The sequence below is a fragment of the Papio anubis genome, chromosome 6 (assembly GCF_008728515.1).
Source record: "Papio anubis isolate 15944 chromosome 6, Panubis1.0, whole genome shotgun sequence".
Classification (NCBI taxonomy): Eukaryota; Metazoa; Chordata; class Mammalia; order Primates; family Cercopithecidae; genus Papio; species Papio anubis.
Window position 1 is genome coordinate 16279946 of NC_044981.1, and position 24012 is coordinate 16303957.

The 24012-nt window shown below is 47.7% G+C and overlaps 1 protein-coding gene across 2 annotated transcripts in view; it reads left to right on the forward strand.

Moving 5' to 3' along the window:
* GMPR (guanosine monophosphate reductase) overlaps positions 1-24012 on the forward strand; it is a 48489-nt gene that overhangs the window by 20856 nt on the left and 3621 nt on the right. The window contains exons 5-8 of one of the 2 annotated variants that reach the window (XM_009204482.4): positions 7396-7477; positions 11762-11868; positions 19040-19148; positions 22501-22660. In XM_009204482.4, coding sequence (XP_009202746.2) covers positions 7396-7477; positions 11762-11868; positions 19040-19148; positions 22501-22660 — 458 coding nt within the window. The remainder of the gene's footprint in view (positions 1-7395; positions 7478-11761; positions 11869-19039; positions 19149-22500; positions 22661-24012) is intronic. The other variant, XM_003897089.4, reaches the window with a different exon arrangement.

Genomic DNA, 24012 nt, shown 5'->3' on the forward strand with positions numbered 1-24012 from the left:
AGGTTGGAGTGCAGTGGCCGGATCTCAGCTCACTGCAAGCTCCGCCTCCCGGGTTTACGCCATTCTCCTGGCTCAGCCTGCCGAGTAGCTGGGACTACAGATGCCCGCCACCATGCCCGGCTGGTTTTTTGTATTTTTTAGTAGAGACGGGGTTTCACCGTGCTTGAGCCACCGCGCCCAGCCTGGTCTGCACTATCTTTATGTCTGCAGTATCTTTATGAGCTGTAACGCTCACCGCGAAGGTCTGCAGCTTCACTTCTGAAGTCAGCGAGACCACGAACGCACCAGGAGGAATGAACAACTCTGGGTGCGCCACCTTTAAGAGCTGTAACACTCACCGTGAAGGTCTGCAGCTTCGCTCCTGAAGTCAGCAAGACCACCAACCCACCTGGAGGAACAAACAACTCGAGACGCACCACCTTTAAGAGCTGTAACACTTACTGTAAAGAATGAACAACTCCGGATGCACCACCTTTAAGAGCTGTGACACTCACTGAGAAGGTCTGCGGCTTCACTCCTGAAGTCAGCGAGACCACAAACCCACCAGAAGGAAGAAACTCCAGACACATCCAAACATCTGAAGGAACAAACTCCGGACACACCATCTTCAAGAACTGTAACACTCACTGCCAGGGTCTGCAGCTTCATTCCTGAAATTGGCAAGACCAAGAACCCACCGGAAGGAACCAATTCTGGACACACTGGGACTTGGAGGTCCCTGTGTTGGCTCTGGGAAGTGTTTTTGTGCTGGTGGCTCTTTCTGACCTGGTCTGGAGGAAATAGGTCCTTGAGATCTAGTCTGTTAAGATTAGATAGAGGCCAAGCTCTACTCCACTGGGGCAATGCCGTGTCAGCCGCTTGGGGCAGATCTCCGGGAGCCATGGGCTAGATTTCCACGCCTGGACCCTGATGTTTCCATGCGTGACTGGTGGCTCATTGGCCTGCCCACGTTCTTAAGGTTCTGAGCCACACGGAGACATTTCCACTCTATACCTCTTCACAGAGAGACGGACACATCCTTTGAATGTTCTTGAAAGCTTGGGGCAGGTCTGGGGCTTCACCAGTCGAGTGTGCCTCCCCTGAGGTACAAGGGGTGTGTATGGCTGAGAGTACCTCTCAGGCTGTGTTCCCTGGATTTTCTGTATTCACCCACTTTCTGGAACCATAGCTGAAAGCTAGGAAGGTGATGTAATCTCTGAAGAGTCACATAATAAACTCAGTTTAACGTGGCTATTGCCTTGATATCAACTATGTTTCCACCGGCAGGTAGTGGGACATTTTCCATGTGCTTGGGAGCAGTCAGTGGGGTTGATACTCCATTTTGTTGTTGTTGTCCTTGTTATTGTTGATACGGAGTCTCACTCTATTGCCCAGGCTGGAGTGTGGTGGCGCGATCTCGGCTCATTGCAACCTCTGCCTCCCAGGTTCAAGTGATTCTCCTGAGTAGCGCACCTGGTTAATTTTTGTATTTCTAGTAGAGACGAGGTTTCACCATGTTGGCCAGGCTGGTCTCGAACTCCTGACCTCAGGTGACCCACCTGCCTCGGCCTCTCAAAGTGTTGGGATTATAGGCGTGAGCCACCGTGCCTGGCGATATTTCTCTTTTTATGTTAGGGGTTGGCACATCACAGCCTGTGGGCCAGATCTAGCCACCTGCTACCTGTTTGCCAACCCTTGCCTGTTACCATCCCATGGAAAGGATTTTTCTTGCCAGAGGACCCCAGAAAAACTAGTAAAAAGTGGGTGAAGAAGCTACTGTTTAATGGGTACAGAATTTCAATTTGGGATGTTTAAAAAGTTCCAGAGATGGATAATGGTGTTGGTTGTGCAACAGTGTGAATGTACTTAATGCCCCTGAACTGTACAGCTAAAAACTTATTTATTAACAAATAAATTTTGTATTAAATAATTTAAAATAAAATTAATTTTTAGGTGTACAGCTCAGTGGCACTAAGTACCTTCATGTAAAAATTTAAAAAAAATTAAAACAAAAATTTTATTTTTATTTTCTATATGTAAAATTTGTACCTGGTACATTTTATGTTATGTGTATTTGACCACAATTACAAAAAAACTAAAAAGAATGGGTAAAGGAGCAATAAACAGAAAGCACTCTTAAGTGGAGGGACTAACATTTGTAAAGCACCACCAAGAGCTGGGCCCTGTGCTCAAAATTTGAGAGAACTTCCTTTGTAAATCTTTTAAGGATTAAAGTGGGTGCATCCACCCCCATTTTATAGCAGGATAAATGGAGACTCTGAGTTGAAGTGATTTGCTCAGAAGTACCAAGTAATGAGGGAGGTCCAGCATTTGACCCCAGATCTTTCTGAACTTATTTTGCCATAGATGTTGAGGCCTAAAGAAAAGCTGGAAAAATTGGGGCAAAGCAGTTTTTGTTTTTATTTTTGCCCAGAGAACTTTTGTCATTCTGTTCAGGCTGCAGTAACAAGATACCATAAACTGAATAGCTTATATTATAAAAATCAGTAGTTGGCCTGGTGTGGTGGCCCATACCTGTAATGCTACCACTTTGGGAGGCTGAGGCAGGCAGATTGCTTGAGCCCAGGAGTTTGAGACCAGCCTCGCCAACATGGAGAATCCCCATCTCTACTAAAAATACAAAACACTAGCTGGGCGTGGTGTCACATGCCTGTAGTCCCAGCTACTTGGGAGGCTGAGGTGGGAGGATCACCTGAGCCTGGGAAATTGAGGTTACAGTGAGCTGTGATTGCGCCATTGCACTCCAGCCTGGGCAACAAAGTGAGACCCTGTCTCAAAAATAAATAAATAAAAATACAAATCAGAAGTTTATTTTCACAGTTCTGGAGGCTAGGGAGTCCAATATCAAGGCAGATTCCGTATCTGGTGAGGGCCCGCTTCCTGGCTTATACATAGATGGCTGTCTTTTCATTGTCGCCTCGTGTGGATCTCTCTCAGGCCTCTTTTAGAAGGGCACTAATCCCATTGTTGAGGGCTCCGCCCCCATGACCTACCTAATCACCTCCCCAAATCCCCACCTGCTAATATCACCACCTTGAGGGTAAAGATGTCAACACATTAATTTTGGAGGGACGTAAACATTCAGACCATACCAACTTTTAAAAAAATGGTACAAAAGTAGTTGAAGTCTTGACTTGGCTACTTTTTTGTCTCTTCCACGACCTTCAACCTCTCCTTGACACAGAGGAGCAGTTGTTGCCTTCTAGAGCATGGGGGAGCCCGAAACATTCTTGGCTTCCCTAGGAAGAGGGGTTGACTGGCAGAAACCTCCGTCTGCCTGCTTCAGTGCTCTGGACAAGGGTTCATTGGTTCCATGTTGTCATGGCTGCCCAAGAAATGAACGTGCATGAACTGCCTGGGTGACTGAGCCTGCTGTGCTGCTACACACAGTCCCATTCTGACAGTCCTCCACTCCACACCCAAGGTGCTTCGTGACAAGATAAAGGAGACTCCTCACTTAATCACCCTGACCAGCTGCTTCCTGGCCCCGGTTATCACACCCCATTCCCAGAGGCTGCTTGACGGCACACCAGGGACTTCACTAAAGCCTGACCGCACTCCTGTCGTATTCTCATTTCTGATTTGGACTTTTCCTCTTTTCCCTTATTTTGCCCTTCTCGATTTCAAACTTGAATTAACAGCTTTTTGTTCCTCCCGATGGAAACTTCCCCATCCTCCTGGCAGCATTCTTGCTGTGCTGTGTCTCATGGTTGAGGCATTTCATAATCACTTTGGGTTTTTCCACACAGTAGCAGTGACCACATTTGGACCGTGGACAGATTCAGCAGCCACACAGGTAGCTGATGGGTTGGGGAGAGATTTGCACAAGCTTCTGGTTACTAAAGCGGTGTCAGTCTTCTTGATGTTTTTAAACTGACTTTGGCCAGTTGAGGTGGCTCATGCCTGTAATCCCAGCACTTTGGGAGGCAGAGGTAGGGGGATTACTTGAGGCCAGGAGTTAGAGACCAGCCTGGGCAACATAGCAAGACCCTATCTCTGTTTTAAAAATAAATAATTAAATAAGTAAGTAGAACTTACTTTGACTTTACCTGGTTGTACCTGGTATGTCTATGGTGAGCTGACTTGAATTAATTTGTCTAAAGTAGCCCCTTAAAAATAAAATGGTTCATAGATGGCGCCAGATTGGGGAAAAGAAATCCACATTGAAAATGAAATTGTGGCTGGGTGCGGTGGCTCATACCTGTAATCCCAGCACTTTGGGAGGCTGAGGCAGGCAGATCTGCTTGAGCTCAGGAGCTTGAGACCAGCCTAGGCAACAAGGCGAAACTCTTGTCTCTACAGAAAATACAAAAATTAGCCAGGCGTGGTGGCACATGCCTGTAATCCCAGCTACTTGGGAGGCTGAGACAGGAGAATCTCTTGAGCCAGGGATGTTCAGGCTGCAGCAAGCCATGTTTGTGCCTCTACACTCCAGCCTGGGAGACAAGAATGAGACTGTCTCAAAAAGAATAAGAAAAGAAAAGAAAATGTGTGGTGGGCTTCGAGTAGCTTCTCTAAAGTTTTTGTGGTTTGATTTGGTTGTTTAGTGAGTCAGCCACTGGGGAAGAACTGGAGCTCGCGCCCTGCTTCTTAGGCTCCTGTTAGGGTCTCTCTCAGGGACAGAGCTCATGCTGTTCCTTGCACTTTAAAAAACAAAACTAAACACTTCTGCCCCCATTTAATTATAAAAGTAACACACTTCCTAGTATAAAATCCAGAAAAGATTAAAGAAGAAAATAATAAAAGTTAGATCATCTCTTCACCTAGACATCATCTGTTAGCATTTTGGTATATTTTTTCATACTCACACATACTTTTTTAATAACAAAATCGAGATTCTATTTCTCCCAACATTATACTAAAAGCATTTAAGCATTTTTCCCACGCTGTTAAACCACTCTTAGGCTGGGTGTGGTGGCTCACACCTATAATTGCAGCACTTTGGGAGGCCAAGGTGGGCAGATCACCTGAGGTCGGGAGTTCAAGACCAGGCTGGCCAACTTGGCAAAACCCCGTCTCTACTAAAAATACAAAAATGAGCTGGACCGTGGGGAGTGTTCCTGTTAATACCAGCTACTAGGGAGGCTGAGGCAGGAGAATCACTTGAACCCAGAAGGCGGAGATTGCAGTGAGATCATGCCACTGCACTCCAGTCTGGGTGACAGAGCAAGACTCCGTCTCAAAAGCAAAACAAAACAAAAAACAAAAAAAAAAACACTCTTAAAAACATCACATGGATGGGTCATACACTGTTGGATCATTCCATTTTGGGGAATGTATTTACAGTTCTGCACTGTTATAGAGAATACATCTTTGTAGTTAAATGATTGTCCACCCTTACGATTATTTCCTTGGCTTGGGAGAGAATCTTAGAAGAATTATTGAATACAAAGAAGTGCATATTTCTTTTATATGGACAAATTGCTTTCTGGGAAAACATACTACGATAAATTTTCCCAGAAGAAAGAGAGATTCCGTCTGATGTTTTCTCTTTAGTATTTACTGTTTACAACTGTTGATAATTTGTTAAGTGAAAAGTAGTACCTCATTGGTACCTTAGTTTACATTTGGTTATTCGGGAGGTTGAACACTTTTTCCATTTTTCTTAGCCACTTTTATTTCTTTCAGTAGTGTGTTCATGTCTTTTTGGCACTTACTCTGTGAGGTGTTAGCTTTTTTCTTACAGGTTTGTAAGAGCTCTTATTATGTTAAGAGCTCTTACATATGTTACCCTTTGTCAAAATCGTAGATATTTTTCTCTACCTGGGTATTTGCTGATTGTATGAATATCTGTGTTTATGTATATGTAAGTTTTTTTTCTTTTTTTTTTTTTTACATGGAAACGGGCTTTCACTATGTTGCCCAGGCTGGTCTCGAACTCCTGGGCTCAAGCAGTCCACTTACCTCAGCCTCCCAAGTGCTGTGATTATAGGCGTGAGCCACTGCACTTGGCCAAGTTTTTAGTTTTTATGTAGACGGCTCTGCCTTACGTTTTTTCACTTTTGGGGAGTATAACTTTAATTCTTTAATCTACCTGTAGTCCTCTTTCTGGGCCATCTGTGATTTTTCCATTGTCAGCTGCTGTTTGGATTAAAGCTTTGAGCCTTCCTCATCACCTTTTCCCCACATCCTTTTATATGAAGTTAAAAGTCACTTTGTCTACGTTAAAAAAGAAAAATTCCCTCTGGGAAGCAATTCAGCAATTCCCTTGGGAAACAATTCAGAGGGAAGACACTTGGACTTCAGTGCAAAAAACATGAGTGGAATGAGTAAGGATTCATTTTGCAAAATATGACTTTGCACAGTTGTGAAAACTCAGCCAGGGCATCTTGCCAAGTATCCTATATACTGGCTGAAGAATCCACAGGGCAGTGAGTTGTAATAAAAAGGGCTATTTTTGCACTCCTAGACTCCTGCAGTGAAAGAACTTGTACTATTTCCAAACCAGACCCAGCCTTCTGTTTGATAGATTCTGCCACTTCCTGGAGGCTTGTGTGTTTATTCTTAGGCCAAAGTTTCATGTTCTGCAAACTGAGCACGTGCAGATGCTACGTGGTCCATGAGGGCTCATCTGCCCTTTCCTGTCTAGATGGGAATCCCAGCCCTAGAGAATGGGGCACACTTCTATTTTCTTAACTGTGTTTTTCTAATTCTGACTCTCGGGGGTTCCACAGAGATTCTTCAGGGGTTTTGCAAACTGTGAAACATTTTTTTGCCCAACACTAAAGATTTTAATTACCAAGAGAGTGTTTCATTGCTGACTTTTCATATTTGGGGTCCCTCTAAGATTTTTTTTTTTTTTTTTTTTTTTTTGGAGACAAAGTCTCGCTCTGTCGTTCAGGCTGGAGTGCAGTGGCGCGATCTTGGCTCACTGCAACCTCTGCCTCCCGGGTTCAAGCGATTGTCCTGCCTCAGCCTCCGGAGTAGCTGGGACTACAGGCACGCACCACCAGGCCCAGCTAATTTTTGTATTTTTAGTAGAGATGGGGTTTCACCATGTTGGCCAGGATGGTCTCGATCTCTTGACCTCATGATCCACCTGCCTCAGCCTCCCAAAGTGCTGGGATTACAGGAGTGAGCCAATGCGCCCAGCCGCCTCTAAGATTTTTGTTGTTGTTGTTGATTGCTGAGATGTCTGAAAAGCCCTGACCTGGCCATTCTAAGGTCTCTTCTAGTTCTTAAATCATATAATGCTGTATCTTCTCATGCCACCAGCTCACCCAAGGGGCCTTTCCCAAAAGTGGTCTCCAGGTATGAAATTCTGTGTTCCTTTTTTGTCCCCCAGCTGCGTGGTGGCTTTAGGACGTGCACATCCTCATGTTCGGGTGTGGAGTTCCTCACCTTTATACCAGCAATAGTAGTTCACGATCGTGAGCTGTATTCTTTCTGTCTCAGGCAGGGAACGTGGTGACAGGAGAAATGGTAGAAGAGCTTATTCTTTCCGGAGCAGATATCATCAAAGTGGGAGTTGGACCAGGTAAGACTTGTTAGGAGCACGGCAGAGGGCGTGTGTGGGGAAGAATGGGATCTGGGGCTTGCGGGGACTGGAGATCGAAGGGGATGCACGAATGACTCACTCACAGATATTTAAAGCATGCTTTTTCTGGAAGCATCACTGAGCTTCTCAGGGAAGCCCCTGATGCAAAGTATTATTGAACTGCTTTTTGATGCCCCCAGGGACCTTCTGAATGAACTTGGATGTGGTTAGAATATGAAGGCTTGGTTTCAGAACCAATGTGGAAGGAAAGAACGTAGATTTCACTAATGACCCCGTGCACCTTGAAGAGGAAAGTGATAGGTGAAGAATCTGTAGAGACAGTTAATAAACATGAATGACTCCAGTTTATGTGAAGGTTTGAAGGACCCCAAACATTGCAAATAAGCTTGCAGTGAGGAGGCCACATTTGAACTTGACCCATGGCCTAGGTAATGATCACCTTTGGCTCCTCACCTGATACATATTAGATGTAGATTTTTGACCATGTTCTTCTCCCAGGCGTGCTTTCTTAGGACCACCCATTGGCATCTTAAGCAGAAGAACAAGGTGGAACCTTCTGTCCTTGTCATGGGTGGTGCCATTTTCTCATGGGGCAGAGTTACTGTTTGCTTGCCCTCTTTGCCATGCATGAAGATGAGCTGCCATGTTTTAAATTCATCCATGCACATCCATTATTAACCAGACACTAACATTGAGGAGCAAGAAAGAAGATACACATTTTCACTTGGGACTAAAAAACAGCAAAGATTTTTCAAAAGAATCTCACACCCAAATGACACTACCAAAAAAGGAAGCAAACCTAGCCCAACATGAGAGGAATCTGTGGGAAAACGCACAGCTGGGAGGCACTGGAGATGCTGTTGAGCTGTGACTTGGCTCCGTGATCAGCCTGAGGGAACTGGATGTGTATGAAGAGAATATTAGGAAGAAGAGCCCTGTAGATTCATAAAAATGGCCAAGCTTTTAACATACAGAGATATTTTCAAGGTTAAGTTTTTCATATTGCCACTTGTTTAAGCCAGTTAATAATGTATTCTGAGCAAGTGGGAAGAGGTCTTTACTGAGTATCTATCATTATTGAAAAGACAGAAAGGATAAGGCCCTGTTCTTCCTTGCCAGGCTGCCTCCTCTTAGGGCAGGCTGTAATAGATAGACTGATAATAGAACAAAATAGGCTAATAAACTAGGAAGACTCTTTTTTTCCCCAAAGGCAGGGACACTCACTAGTCACCTGTTTAATCAGAAATATGGACCTGATGCGGTGGCTCACGCCTGTAATCCCAGCACTTTGGGAGGCCAAGGTGGGTGGATTGCTTGAGCCCAGGAGTTCGAGATCAGCCTGGGCAACATGGTGAAACCCTGTCTCTACTAAAAATACAAGATAAAAATTAAAAAGTAGTCAGGCACAGTGGCGTGCACCTGTAGTCTCAGCTACTTGGGAGGCTGAGGTGGGAGGATCACCTGATCCTGGGAGGTGAAGGCTGCAGTCAGCCAAGATCGTGCCACTGCACTCCAGTGTTGGTGATAGAGCAAGACCCTGTCTCAAGGAAAAAAAAAAAAAAGGAAATATGTATTGAGTGTTTGCTAGCTCCCATTGTGTTGGGCGGGTGCTCTATAGGATGTGAAGGTGTGTGAGAAGCTTCTTGGCTCTCAAAGCTTTTTTTTTTTTTCTTTTTCTTTTTGAGACAGTGTTGCTCTGTTGCCCAGGCTGGGGTACAGTGGTGCGATCTCGGCTCACTGCAACCTCCGCCTCCCAGGTTCATGTGATTCTTCTGCCTCAGCCTCCCGAGTAACTGGGATTACAGGCATGCGCCACCACACCCGGCTAATTTTTTGTACTTCTAGTAGAGACGGGGTTTTACCATGTTGGCCAGGCTGGTCTCGAACTCCTGGCCTCAGGTGATCCGCCCGCCTTGGCCTCCCAACGTGCTGGAATTCCAGGTGTGAGCCACCATGCCCGGCCTTCTCAAAGCTTTTCTAGATGTGATCTCAAGCATTTACTGCACTTGTTTTCTTGCACATCTTTGTGTCTGCATTCTATTTTCCCAGAAGCTGTATTGTCCTTCTGCTCTCACTATCTCTCCCCACCCCTCTGGCTGTCTGTGTAGAACAGATGTGACTAAAGAGAACAAGGGGCCTTCTCTGAGCCTGATGCATGGGAGCTACTTCTTTAAATTGTTTGGAGACCATATTTAAGTCTCACACATTCTTTATGGTAAAAACATTGCATATTACATATCTAAATGATAGCAGTACTGGATGTCTATTGATTGATAGATTTCATTCATTATTGAGCAACCCCTGGGAACTGGGAAAAAAGCATCAGAAATGGATTCCCTGCCCCTCTAGTCAGGAGAAAATATGTGCCAACTTTTTTCACCTGGCTGTTAATCAAAACTGCCTGTGCCTTATTTAAAGTTTCTTTCTTGGCTGTTCCCAAGAAAGGCAACTGGTCTACCCTTTATAGGGCCCTCACTATGATCAGAGCCCCAGGCCTACTGCAGCTGAGGCCCTCACCCCCGGATCTAGCAATTGAATGGGAGAGGAGGAGAAAAGCCGAGGCTGAACCAGGGGTTAAACCTCTTATTCTCCACAACCTCCGGTTGCAGGGCGGAGGGAAGGCGCCTTCGTGGGAATGAGACTTGTTGGCTCCGGGACTGTGAGTGACATATAGCAGGACACAGGGAGCTACAGGACTTCCGTGGACTCTGCCCCACAGCTGATGCAGGAGAGGGGCTTGCCCTGTCTCTCCTGGTTTCTCTGCTAAATCCAGGCCTGGGGAACACAGACATGTTTCTCTGATCTTGTCCCTAAAGACCCCTGACAGAAATTAGCATCCTACAAGGTAGTGGTGGCCGGGAGCCAGAGAGGAGGTTGGGCCTCAAAGCATCCCACCCCTGGGTCTGGTGGAAGGGAGGAGTTCACGTCTACCTTTACCCTGTCCTCAGAGCGCCCTCTCATGCACACAAGACATCCGGGAGGGTCTGAGTGAGTGGCAGTGCAGAGAGGGATGTGGGTGACTCATTCATTCTTGAGTCCACACATTCTTTCAGTGACTATTTATAGTGCCTTATTATATACGAGGCTGTGTTCTCAGCACCTGATAACAACAGTGAATGTCCATGGAGCCGACCACCCAGTAGAGAAGACAGACCCTTAACATTCTCACACAGATCCTGATTGAAATGCCTCTTTTTGAAACTGCGATGAACAACTCCCCTGGGGCAGTGACATTTAAGAAGAAGCTGGAAAGATGAGAAGGGGTTGGCTGGGCGGCTGGTACAGAGGGGAGTGTCCGAGAGAGAGAACATTGTGTCCAGAGTCCCTATGGTGGGAAGAAACTTGCCCCACTGGAGAAGCAGTGGGGAGGGAGGGGAGCAGGTGGAGCTGGATTCTGCTGATCTGGGTAAAGTGGGGTGCTGCGGGGGCACTGGGAAGCTTGAATAAGGGGAGGTATGATAAAAAGGTCAGAGTGTGACTTGGCCTGGACCTAACTGGGAGAACCACCAAGACTGGGGCTGACTGTGGCACAGGCAGGCAGGCAGGAGGGTGCTGGTGTGAGCCCTGCCCTGGAAGTGAACCTCCGGCTGGGCTGCAAGGGACTTGAGGTGGGGCAGCCAGGAGGGAGATGGACAAGCAGCTGGGCCCTGTGGAGCACAGAGCTGAGTGAGAGCAGGTGAGGGTGTGAAGGGTGTGGTTGCTGCAGGCCAGGCCCTGGGCCAAGAGGTACCCCTCCCTGTGCCATCTGCCCTCTGTCACAACCCCAGGAGATTGTGTTTCTCTTTGCATTTTACAGTCCAGGCAGTGAGACTTAAAAGAGGTGAGTCATTTGACAAAGTTTGAAGGTAAAGAAGCTGCGAGTCTGTGGGAGGATTGTGAGAGGCTGTTTAAAGCAGAGTGTAGATTTGTGGAAAGGTGGAAAGAAGTAGGCGTTTAAGTGTGGAAAGATCAGTGCTTGGCCACTGCACGGGAGCCGATGCCACAGGGAGGAGTGGCAGTGACAGGTGCATGGTAGAGGGGAAGGCGATGTCTGGGACATCAGCCAGTGACAGTGATGAGGACTGAAGGGGTACATGACCAGGCGGTGTGGTTTACAGCGACCTCTGGCGTGCAGGTGGGCAGCCCGTTCCCCACATCTCCTCTGCCACAAAGGCTCACCCTGGTCACTAGAGTGGGGCTGCGAAGGTGATGGGGACACATTTCATGTCACAGTGTTCTCATGTATAACCATCTCTTCGGGGGTCAACTTCTTTCTCTGTGCAGGTTCTGTGTGCACCACCCGCACCAAGACAGGAGTGGGGTACCCCCAGCTGAGCGCCGTCATTGAGTGTGCTGACTCCGCCCATGGCCTGCAGGGCCACATCATCTCTGTGAGTCTCTGCCCGGGGTGGGGTCGGGGGTCGGGGCCGGGGGCGGGGGCCGGGGTGTCTTGGGACGCCCTCCTGCACCCTTGCTGCTCTTCTTCCACTGACTGAGCATCCTGTGGGCACGGGAAGGAGCTGGGCACTGCGGTCACAGTGCTGACATTCAGCAGAAACAGAGGCTCTGCTGCCCACAAATTCCACAGTGAGGGTGGCAGGCCTGGTAGGCAGAAGCCATACGAGCAGGTTGGGTGGTGCATCCGACGAGGGATGTGCAGGCAGCTTTTAGGGCACAGCGTAGGCCAGGCCACAGCTTGCTAGAACAGTTGTAGCAAAGCCCCACAGACTGGGGGCTTAAATTTCAGTATCTCACCATTCTGGAGACGAGAAGCCCAACATCAGGGTGTTGGGGGGCCATGCTGTCTCTCAGGGCCCCAGGGAAGGATCTGTTCCAGGCCTCTCTGTGACTTTCTGCTGGTTCCTTAGCTTGTGGCGTCCTCCCTGTGTGTGTGTGTCTGTGTGCAAACCTCCTCTTTTCCTGAGGATACTAGTCCTTTTGGATCAGGGGCCACCCTCCTCCAGGATGTCCTCATCTGAACTGATGACATGTCCATTGTCCCTGTTTCCAAATAAGGCCATATTCTGAGATGCTAGGGGTTAGGATGGCAACATGCAAGTTTTTGGGGGGGACCCAGTTCAACCCATAACAGGCCATGTATCCCGTATTCAGGGTCAGGGAAGGTTTCCTGGAGTATAATAGAGAGACCTGATGGTTGAAAAGGAATTTTTCAGATGAGAAGAAAGAAAGGAACAGAAAAGCACTGGGGAACCAAATCTCAGTCACTGCATCTGGGGCGAGTGAGCTGAGAGGGGCAGGCGTGAGGGGCAGCAGGAGATAAGCTTGAAGGCAAGAATGGACAAAAGCGGTGGGATCCAGCTTTAAGGATGGGACTTCTCCAAGAGCACCAGGGAGCTATTGCAGAGGTCTGAGCAGGCGAGTGCCCAACTCACTGCCTTGGGGCGGATTGAAAGGGGTAAGATAAAAAAGAGCCCAGCTGGGACAGCATTAGTAATTCAGTGGGGAGGTGACTGTGCCCTGTAGCAGGCTTGAGAGCCATCTCCAGAATTGACTGACATTTGGGAGGCAGAATTAAACAAGTGTCGGCAATGGAGTAGGTGCTTGGAGAGCGCTGGAGGAGGAGGAGCAAGGCTATGACTGGCTCATGTGCTGGCTCACCTGGAAGATGGCTGCAAAGGAAGAGGTTCGGGGCTGGTGTGGTGTTCACTATGGCACGTGTCTGTTGATTTTGAGGTGCTCGAGGGGCTTCAGAAGGGAAATTGTACATGAGGCATTGTGTTCATGGTTGGAGACCTGGCAACTTTTAGCCCATAGATGATGAGAGTCTTGGGAATGGTGCTCAGGTAACAACTGAAGCTAGGATCAAGGTCTTTTACTCGCTGTCCAGTGCAGATTGTCTGGGCTCCTTCTAATGCCTCATCCAAGTTTTTCACCCACCCATCCATTCATCCAGCAAGTATCTTATTAAGCATCTACTGTGATAGAATCTAAAATAAATGGTTAAAGGTTTATTGGTTAATGACAGAGTTCTAAGACCCTCCACTCAATACCCTTTGCCCCAGTGAACAAATTAATATCCATTTACTGAGCAACTAGTGTGTAAAAGGCCGACATAGAACTGTCGGTCTACATTTGCTAAGAGGTTATTCAACTCACGGGAGCGGCCAAGTGGTAGTACCATTCCGCAGTATGTCAGTGGTTCTCAAATCCTGAGTGCAGCCTTGTCTGAGGCTGGCTGCATGAGGATCACCAGAGAGGCTTTTACAAATCAACATTCCCAGACCCCATCCTAGTGAACTGACCTTTCAGAGGTTGGTCCCCCAAATCCCCATATGTAATTAGTCCTGTCTCCATTACCTAATAATGTTAACCATTGAGCATCTCCATCAAGTCAAAACTTGGACCCTGTATCATAAGTGTTACTTGAATGACCACTATTTCCTAAGTAGTGGAGTTCAGATTAATAAGGTTTTACTCTGAACATATTCTGAGATCCTCATGTCTTTGTAGAAACTTCAGATTTGCTTAATTTAAAGGGCTGTTTGGCCAAAGATTGGTGGTAGGGTGGGGTGGAGGCTCTGTGTGTCCCAGAGGTGAATCTGATTGGAAATCAACTTAGCATCTCTTTACACAGTACCACCTAACTTATAGTGTATCTCAGCAGTTCTCTTAAGCCTGGTGCCCAGACCAGCAGCATCAGTATCAACTGAAAACTTGTTAGAAATTCTTGGGCCCCACCCGCGACGTGACCTACTGAATCAGAACTCTGCAGGTGAGGCCCCGGAACCTGTTTTACAAAAGCCCTCCAGGTAGTTCTGATGTCCTCTTAAGTGTGAGAGCCACTGGCTTATAGAGTAGAGGCTCAGCATACGCTGGCTGGGTGAGTGTTCCTGAACCAGGTCTCATCTGCTGGTGCCCAAGGCAGCAACTTCTCTGAATTTAACAGTTTGGGACAATGACATCCCAAGCCTGGGGTACTGGTGCAATAGGAAGGTAGCATTTCTGATCTTGTGTTCTCTGAGGTTCTTTATTTTATTTTTATTTTTATTTTACTTATTTATTTTTTTGAGATGGAGTCTTGCTCTGTCGCCCAGACTGGAGTGTAGTGGCATGATCTCGGCTCGCTGCTAGAATGCCTCCCAGGTTCAAGCAATTCTCCTGCCTCAGCCTCCTGAGTAGCTGGGATTACTGGCCCGTGCCACCAGGCTCAGCTAATTTTTTTTGCATTCTTAGTAGAGGTGGGGTTTCACTGTGCTGGCCAGGCTGGTCTCGAACTCCTGACCTCGTGATCCACCCGTCTCAGCCTCCCAAAGTGCTGGAATTACAGGCGTGAGCCACCGTGCCCGGCCTCCGAGGTTCCTTTTACATCAGTGCTGAGAGGTCTCCTAGATGGGGTTAGGAGTTCCATTTAGCCAGAAAAGCAAATGAATGGACTTAGTAGAATTTGGACCCTTGCCCTCAGCTCAGTCCTTGTAAGCAGCTGAGCGTCTTGGGGTTTAAAGCAGCCATTGCCCCTACACTCCTTTTGTCTAACAGGGCACGGGCATGTTTCTCTTACTTGCCAGTAGCCCTGAACCTGCTGGAAACCCACCAGATATTTTGGATCCTGCCACTTGGTCCAATTTCCTTCCAGCTGTCCCATTTTACACTTTATTTGCTGAATTAGCACATTGGTGCTGTTGAAGTTCAAAGGAAGCCACAATGTGGTGTCTGTTCAGCATGTGCTGATACCCAAGAGGCTGGGCTTCAGTTGTGTTTCTACTTACTGTGGCCCACATGGGCTTCAGAGAAGCAGAGAGGAAAAATTCAGGATACTTCCTGCATTGGTGAGGATTAAGGTGGGATCAGTTAATTTTTTGTTGTCACACCATTATTTAGAAACACCTAAACAAATTCATTCAAATAATTAATCTTTTTTTGAGGCTGGAAGATTTTCCCAACAAAATATGTTTAACCTAGGAAAAGTTAGAAATGCAAATAAACATAAAAAGGAAAATAAGTATTAGCGGTAATGCTCTCATCTTAAGATAACCACTGGTTCTAAACTTGTTTTTCCATTTTTACAGCTGTGTGACCTTAGAAGAGTTTCTCAACCTTTCTGAGCCTCATTTCCCCCCCCCCCCCCCGCCCCCGCCCGCCGCCATCTACACAGTATCTCCTTCAGGTTCATGACTTTGAATGGCAAAATGACTTTTAAGTTCATAATAGTTGCTGGGTTTTGGTAGGTGACTGACTTGAACTTTTTTCTCTGCCTACTCCATGTTTGCCATCACCATCCTTCCTTTGTTTTAGGAATGAGCAAGTATTTTTCTTTTTTCATTGTCAGTATTCAACATCATGTGAGCAAGTATTTTTTTTTTTCCTTTTGTTTTGTTTTGTTGTTGTTGTTTTTGACAGTCTTGCTCTGTCAACCAGGCTGGAATGCAGTGGCATGATCTCGGCTCACTGCAACCTCAGTCTCTCCTGGGTTTAAGCGATACTCCTGCCTCAGCCTCCCAAGTAGCTGGGATTACAGGCATGTACCACCACAGCCAGCTAATTTTTGTAGTTTTAGTAGAGATTGGGTTTCACCATGTTGGCCAGGCTGGTCTCAAACTCCTGACCCTAGGCGATCTGCCCGCCTCAGCCTCCCAAAGTGCTGGGATTATAGGTGTGAGCCACCGCGCCTGGACTGAGCAAGTATTTTTAAGCAAAAGAAGCAGGCTGACAATTCACAAGTTATCATTCATGTCCCATGATGCCATTTGTACTTAAATATAATGTTAACTCTTTTAGAAAAACAAGAAAAGGACTCCTTGTAAATTACTGCCTTGAATACTTGCACAGAACAAAATACTAGCCCAAATGTTGTTGTTGTTTTTAACAACCTTTCAGCAGCTATGAATATTTACGTGTGAATATACATGTATGTCTTAGATTGCTGGAGCTACTCTGCTTCCCGAGAACATGAAAAGACACTGAACACTTTTGGAAATATACACAGTAGCAGGAAGTAGACTGCCCTGTCTGTCCTAAGGCATCATGTGAAGTTGGATTGCTCTTGGTTAAATGTGCAACCATTAACCACATATGGCTGTTTGGTCTACGGCGCCCATTTCACAAGCGCAAATACAAAAGCACCCTGTGAGCAGATGACGCCGTAAATATGATTTCCTTTTTGCAACACGCCATACAGTTGTATTAACTGTGGATCTCTTGGCCCATCCTGGGAAGAGAAAGGCTGATTTTCTTGGGGTCCCAGTGGCACAGGGTTCCTGATTCAGGCCTCATCACTGACCACAGTAATATAAAATTTTCAGGACACCACAGGAGACACAAATCAGTGAAGAAAAGAGTGATTTTTTTTTTTTTTTTTTGAGATGGAGTCTCACTCTGTCGTCCAGGCTGGAGTGCAGTGGCCTTGATCTCGGCTCACCTGCAAGCTCCATCCATTCTCTGCCTCAGCCTCGGTAGCTGGGACTGAAGCCCGCCACCAGCAGCCTGGCTAATTTTTTGTATTTTTGGTAGAGACAGGGTTTCACTGTGTTAGCCAGGATGGTCTCGATCTCCTGACCTCATGATCCGCCCGCCTCAGCCTCCCAAAGTGCTGGGATTACAGGTGTGAGCCACCGCGCCCGGCCAAGAGTGATGTTTTTTAAAGTCATGTTTTAAAAGGACTTATTTTAATGGGAGCATGAGTTTATTTAATGTGTTTGAGGCCAGAAGTGTGAAACGCTGTGTAGAGCTGGTTTTGATAAAGAGATAAAGCACTTTAACATTAATTGGCAGGGCAAGTGAAGGGCATTTTGAGGTTGTACCTTTGAAAGGTAAAGTAAATAAATATGCCAGGATTTTGAAGCATTAACAAGGGGTGTAGAGCCACAAGCCCTGTTCCTGCCTTCACACAGAGGGTTTGGGCCAGATAACATACGAGACCACCTCTGAAATAATTATTCCTCAGTGCTCTGTGGCCCTCTGGGGGTCAGAGAAGCCATGTATGAATAACACATTTGATTGAGGAAATAACTATGGTCAGTAAATGTTTGTAAAGAAAAGGTGCAGCCTTCACACTTAACCTTTTGATCAGAGCTGCAAAGAAGTAGTGAAACAGTATTGGAGTTCTAGCTCCTGGAGTGACAGGCCTCATTGGTAGATAGAGAAAGGGGACTGAGTCACAGAGACCCTATGTTCTCAGATGGAGATGTTCTTTACAAGGTGGTTCATCCCATTTCCCTGCCCTCCAACTGCAGAGGTGCGTGCACCTTCCTGCAGATTGTAACATGGGGTAGTCTGGGTACCCTGTCTGTTCTCTGTTCCTTCCCAAAGTGGGTCCCATCTTCTGGGGACAGGTGCTTCCCTCTGAGGCCCTGTTGTTTCTCCTAGACCCACACTTAGCTTTGGGCTGTGTCACCGTCACGTGAACCCTGACACTGTTGCTGTCTCCCCTTGCGCCATGGTGTCTGGCTGCTGCTCCAGCGTACTGTTGCTGTCCATTTGCCCCTTGAATTGCACCCAGGCTACATTAGGAATAGTAGGTAGCATTCTGGGCATTTGGTGTCTTGGGTTTGTAAGAAAATGCAGCTAGCGGCTGGGTGCGGTGACTCACGCCTATAATCCCAGCACTTTGGGAGGCCGAGGTGGGCAGATCACCTGAGGTCAGGAGTTTGAGACCAGCCTGGCCAACGTGGCAAAACCCTGTCTTTACTAAAAGTACAAAAATTAGCCGGGGTTGGTGGTGGGCGCCTGTAATCCAGCTACTCAAGAGGCTGAGGCAGGAGAACTGCTTGAACCTGGGAGGCAGAGATTGCAGTGAGCCGAGATCACGCCACTACATTCCAGCCTGGAGGACAAGAGTGAGACTCTGTCTCAAAAAAAAAGAAAAAAAAAAGAAAAGAAAAGAAAAGAAAATGCAGCTAGCTCTGCATCCTAGAAGACTTGTACTGTGTGGTTGGTGTTTAAACATTACCTCCCACAGCTGAACCTTGCTGGGCAGCCCGAGATAACAGACTGGCCCAGCTACACATTAAACCAGCCCAGGTGTGGTCTGCGTGGGCAGTGTGGGTGGAAGAACAGATGTTTGATTTTAAGGTAACTGTGTACCATACATGAGGAATAGGAAACATGGAAGTACCTGGAAAGATAAAAGGATTAACTCAATGTCCTTTTCTTGGCTCTTAAAAGAATTCAACCCTTGTACTAAATAAATCTCACCTCACACCAGCCAGAGAGGGAAAGGTGGCTTCTAAGTGAGAATGAGCGTAGACAGTGGAATGGCTGGGTGTGTTATAAAAGGGGCTGGCATGGGATGAGGGCCAAGCCCCTCCACCACTCACAGCCCCTGCTGCCTCCTGCTCTGCAACAGAAGTGCCCAAGCCCAGGTGGGCAGTGGGTGGTGCCAGCCTCTGAGCCACAGAGGAAGCCTGGATGGGCCTGGGGAGTGAAAGGTGCAATATTGAGGGGAGTACACTCGATCAGACAACAACAGCTATGGTGGGGGGACTTGGGCTCATGGGCTTGCTGGGGGCTGTGGTGGGTCTGAACCCCCAGTCACTGGGTCATCCGGGGACAGCCTGGCTGAGCTCCTGCTGATGGTGTCTTGTCCTCGCTTTTTCCTGTGTGAAGGATGGAGGCTGCACGTGTCCAGGGGATGTCGCCAAAGCATTTGGTAAGGCCGGGCCCTGGTGCAGAGGGAGGGAAGGAAGGAGGAAGAGAGCTCCTTGCACCTCTCCAGGTGACAACCTGAATGAGGAGGGGGACCTGCTGGGGAAGTTCTGGGCCTCCTGGAGTTTCCCCTCCCTGGGTTTCAGCCCCAGTTGGCCCAAATCCCAGCATTGATTTGGTTCTGGTCCGTGGTAGAGCAGGCCACAAATGCCCTAGGAGATGGATCTAGGCGTAACGTCCTGCAAGCCAGGAGGGGGTGAAGTCAAGGCCTTTTCATCCCAGGGAAGAGAAGGCTCAGGGGACCTGTCCGAGGGGACCGTGACAGGTGTCATGTGTAGGAACTACAGACGGGGTTTTTTGGACCCAGCCTGGAGAAGTCCGGTGGAAGGGACTGGAGGAATCCCGCAGCGATTTCTCACTGGAGGCTGGAGCCTGCCTCCCACTAGGGGGCAGCAGTGCCTGCTGTGAGCCCGTGGGATTGGGGATCAGGGAGCGGTGGTGGGTGGGCAGCGGGTCCTGAGCTTTTCTCGGGAAAGCACTAGACGGTCCAGTCTCTCAACGCCACAAGCAGTAAAGTACAGCTGCCGAGCCCCGTGTTGGCCACTGAACTGCAAACTGCATTCGGAAGTCAGAGCTGGCCGTGTGGCTGCGGGCTCCAGAATTGAAATGGGGGTTGTGGGTGCCGGCTGGAGCAAAAACGAAGCTCTCACGCCTCAGCCCTTTGTTGATGCCAGAAAAAAAAAAATGGTGGCAGGAAACTTTATGTCATAGGAATTCTGGGGTGTGTGTGTGTGTTTTGTTTTGTTTGTTTGTTTGTTTTCAGGCTGGGTGCGGTGGCTCACACTTGTAATCCCAGCACTTTGGGAGGCTGAGGTGGGCGGATCACTTGAAACCAGGAGTTTGAGACCAGCCTGCCAATACCCCCATCTCTACTAAAAATGCAAAAAAAATTACCTGAGTGTGGTGGTGCACACCTGTAATCCCAGCTACTCAGGAGGCTGAGGTGGGAGAATCACTTGAACCCAGGAGCCAGAAGTTGCAGTGAGCTGAGATCACGCCACTGCACTCCAGCCTGAGCGACAGAGTGACCTGTCTCAAAAAAATGTAAAAAATAAAAATTAAAAAATGTTCAGACAATAACCCTGATAGTGACAAAGGAAAATGTTAGGACAGTGTTCTTAGCAACAAGGTTTCATAGCAACCCAAAGAATGTCATGAAAAATGGGATTTAACCTCATCCTAATCATAAATCCTATCTGTGGAAGGGAATCTACAGACCCTCCAGTGATTCCAGCTTCTTATTTTAAGGTTGAGGGGACTGAGGCTCTAGGAGGGAATGACAAGGTCACAGTCCTACAATCAGGGGGCAGAACAGGGAGAACACAGTGCCTCTGCTAACTAGTGTTGTCACTTACCCTGTAGTGTAAGGATCATCGGCCAAGGGCAGTTTTACTATTGGTTTTTGAGCTGAATCTACTTAATACAGGTGGTGGTCCATCTTGGACTCTTTTGTGTTGCCTCACACATGCTCTCTGTACACAGAGAGAGCCGAACACACTTTAAAGTGGCTGGTTGTTGAGAAGGTGCCTTGTAGATCCCAGTTCCTGGCTTTGGACCACACTCAGCTCAGTCTCCTTTGGGTGGCATTCCCTCCTCCACTGTCTCTCAGTCAGTGTAGCCATACCCGTGCCAGGACTCAATGGAGTGAGAGGGACCATGTCAGGGAAGGATGCAAGAGTGTCCCGAAATGAAAATGGCTGGGAACCCCCTCAAAGCGTTCTTTCAGTGGGTCTGTGCTCTGCGCTCCTGCTGTTGACATCTGCTCCTTTGCAGCTGCCAAGGAGGTGCTGTGCTCCTGAATTGTGGTCATCAAGAATCCTGGCTGGACACCAGTTATCCTCTGTCTCGTTAAAATTATGGCAGGAGGACCAGGGAGTCACATTCGTGTTAGGAACCCCAAAAGGGAGGGTCTTCAGAGGTTGCTGCCACGTAGGAAGGTCGCGTTGTGCTTTGCTTCCCTGAGTGCCAGAAAAGCGTGCCTTTCCGTCATGCTGAACGGAAGGGGCTATAACGCCAACGCAAAACCCAGAGTGCTCTGCCAATGTTTAAGTAACCAAATCGAAGGTATCAGGGCCACTTTCAGGGGTTCCTATGTTTCCTCCTCCTAATTAGGATTTGCCAGGCTCCCCTCCTCCTTCATCCTATTACTTAATACATCTGTACCCTGCTACTGTCTTGTTCTGTTCTAAATGTAAACCCTCAGTAGGATTACTCAGGGGAGGTTGTAGCAGTTTCTTAGTTAATAGGCAATGAAGAATCCCTCTGCACAGTGATCCATGAACAAGATGGGGAATGATAACTATTTTTATTATTTCTCCCACATGTTCTTTTTACTTTTTTGACAGCTAATCATTCAGCATCTACCATGTGCCATGCACTTGGGATAAACATAGAGCCAGCCCTGGGCCTGTTCCAGCATAGCCCACAAAGACAGGCAGCTTCAGTACCTCTGTCTCCTGTGCCTGTCCTGGAAATGTGCTGTCATTCGGTGATTAGTCTGGCAGAGTGTTTACTCTGGAAGTCTAATGCGTAGCACTGTGGTGGTGCGGGTAGAGTATCACATGACTTCCATGACACAGGGGCTTCTTTCCTTGAAGCTGTCTCTAGTGTAGGCGCTTCAGTCTGTTCTGAGGCCCTTTCCTGATGTATAAGCACAGAGAATGTCAGAGTGCGGAGAGCTTCATATACAGACCAGACACCTGAGGGGGCATCATAGAGGAGTCATAGCATTAAGCACAAGATTAGATAACATGCTTTCTAAGATACTGCCCCCTTTTTGTTTTTTGAGATAGAGTCTCCCTCTGTTGCCCTGTTGCCCAGGCTGGAGTGCAATGGCATGCTCTCAGATCACTGCAACCTCCGCCTCCCGGGTTCAAGCAATTTCCGGCTAATTTTTGTATTTTTAGTAGAAATGGGGTTTTATCATGTTGGCCAGGCTGGTCTTGAACTCCTGATCTCAAGTGATCCACCCACCTCGGCCTCCCAAAGTGCTAGGATTACAGGCGTGAGCCACCGTGCCTGGCGGAATACTGCCCAATTCTTAATGTTTCTCTGATACTAAAAGAGTTAGATCTGAGGAAGGTGCTCCTAGTTAGCCATTAAAAGCCATTCAGCATGGTCCAGTATATGGGACACTAGCCTTCAGTAGGCTGCGTTTGTTTCTCCCAGTGTCCCATGGCCCTGTCTCCCTGCATGGAAGCCTTCCTTTTTCCAGGAGATAGGCAGGAGAGGTCCAGCCTTTCTCTTGGCTATAGCTGTTGGGGAGGGGGGTGAACTGGGCAAGCACTTGGATTTTTTGAGAATCTGTTTCCCCTGAGCTCTTTTCTCTGCTGCTCCCTTTTATCCCCACCGTCGGCATTTAGGAGCTGGAGCAGATTTTGTCATGCTGGGAGGAATGTTTTCAGGTCATACGGAGTGTGCTGGAGAAGTGATTGAGAGGAACGGACGGAAGCTCAAACTGTTCTACGGGATGAGCTCTGACACGGCCATGAAGAAGCACGCAGGAGGAGTTGCTGAGTACAGGTGAGGAAGTGGCCCCGAAGCTCACTCTCGAGGCCTGGCCTTGCTCTTGTTTCTTACGGAGATGGGATGGAAGCAGGTCTGAACAGCAGCTCTGTGTATATTAACGTACCGTGGGAAGGGGTTCTTTTAAAAGAGGCCTTTGTATCCAGTTAGCATTTGCAGTGTTTGGGGTTCCCAAAAGCAAGTACAGAGAAGCAGTGTTTGGGGACGGGTTGGAAGTGTGACCAGGGGTATATGTGAGTGGGTACCAGTCCTGAAGGGAATACTCCAGACCTCTGGGGGTGGGTGGAATTATTGCCTTGTCCTTCCAGTAGAGCCTGTGCTGAGCTATCCCTGTAAGCTTAGATCTCTGGCTTGAGAAGAGTTCAGGATGAAAGGATTGAGTTGAAGAATGGCTCTCCTTTTGCACAGAAAGCCATAGGTGTGGTCTAGACTGCTGCACGGTGGCCAGGCCTTTCCTGAAGAATGCTACATACAGCTCATACTGCGTCTCACCTGCCCCCAGGCTCTGAGAGTTGACACAGCAGCATTTTCAGCCATTTAGTTGTGTCATCCACTGTAGAAGTGGGGCTTACTTCTGCTGATGTGTGTTTATTTTTTTTATTTTTTTATTTTTTATTTTTTTGTGGAGGAGTCATGCTCTGTCACCCAGGCTGGAGTGCAATGGCATGATCTCAGCTCACTGTAACTTCTGCCTCCCGGGTTCAAGTGATTATCCTGCCTCAGCCTCCCGAGTAGCTGGGATTATAGATTCCCGCCATCACGCCCAGCTAATTTTTGTATTTTTGGTAGAGACAGGGTTTCGTCATGTTGGCCAGGCTGGTCTCGAACTCCTGACTTCAAGTGATCCATCCACCTCGGCCTCCCAAAGTGCTGGGATTATAAATGAGCCACCACGCCCGGCTCCTGATGTGTGTTTTTAATCCATGGTCTCCAAAGACACCTGGGTCTTTTCCTGATTCACTTCCATTTTAACTGTCTGCATGTGTGTTTTAAGAACCTGATGATGGGGCCAGGCACAGTGGCTCATGCCTGTAATCCCAGTGCTTCCGAAAGCCAAGGTTGGAGGACTGCTTGAGCCCAGGAGTTCCAGTTAAGCCTAGGCAACATAGCAAGACCCTGTCTCTACAAAGAAATTAAAAATTAGCTGGGTGTGGTGTCACGTGACTGTACTCCCAGCAACTCAGGAGGCTGAGGCAGGAAGATGGCTTAAGCCTAGGAGTTGGAGGCTGCAGTGAGCTGTGATCATGCCACTATGCTCCAGCCTGGGCAACAGAGTGATACCCTGCCAAAAAAAAAAAAAAAAGAAAAGAAAAAGAACCTGATGACGGTATACTCACTGCCTCACCGTG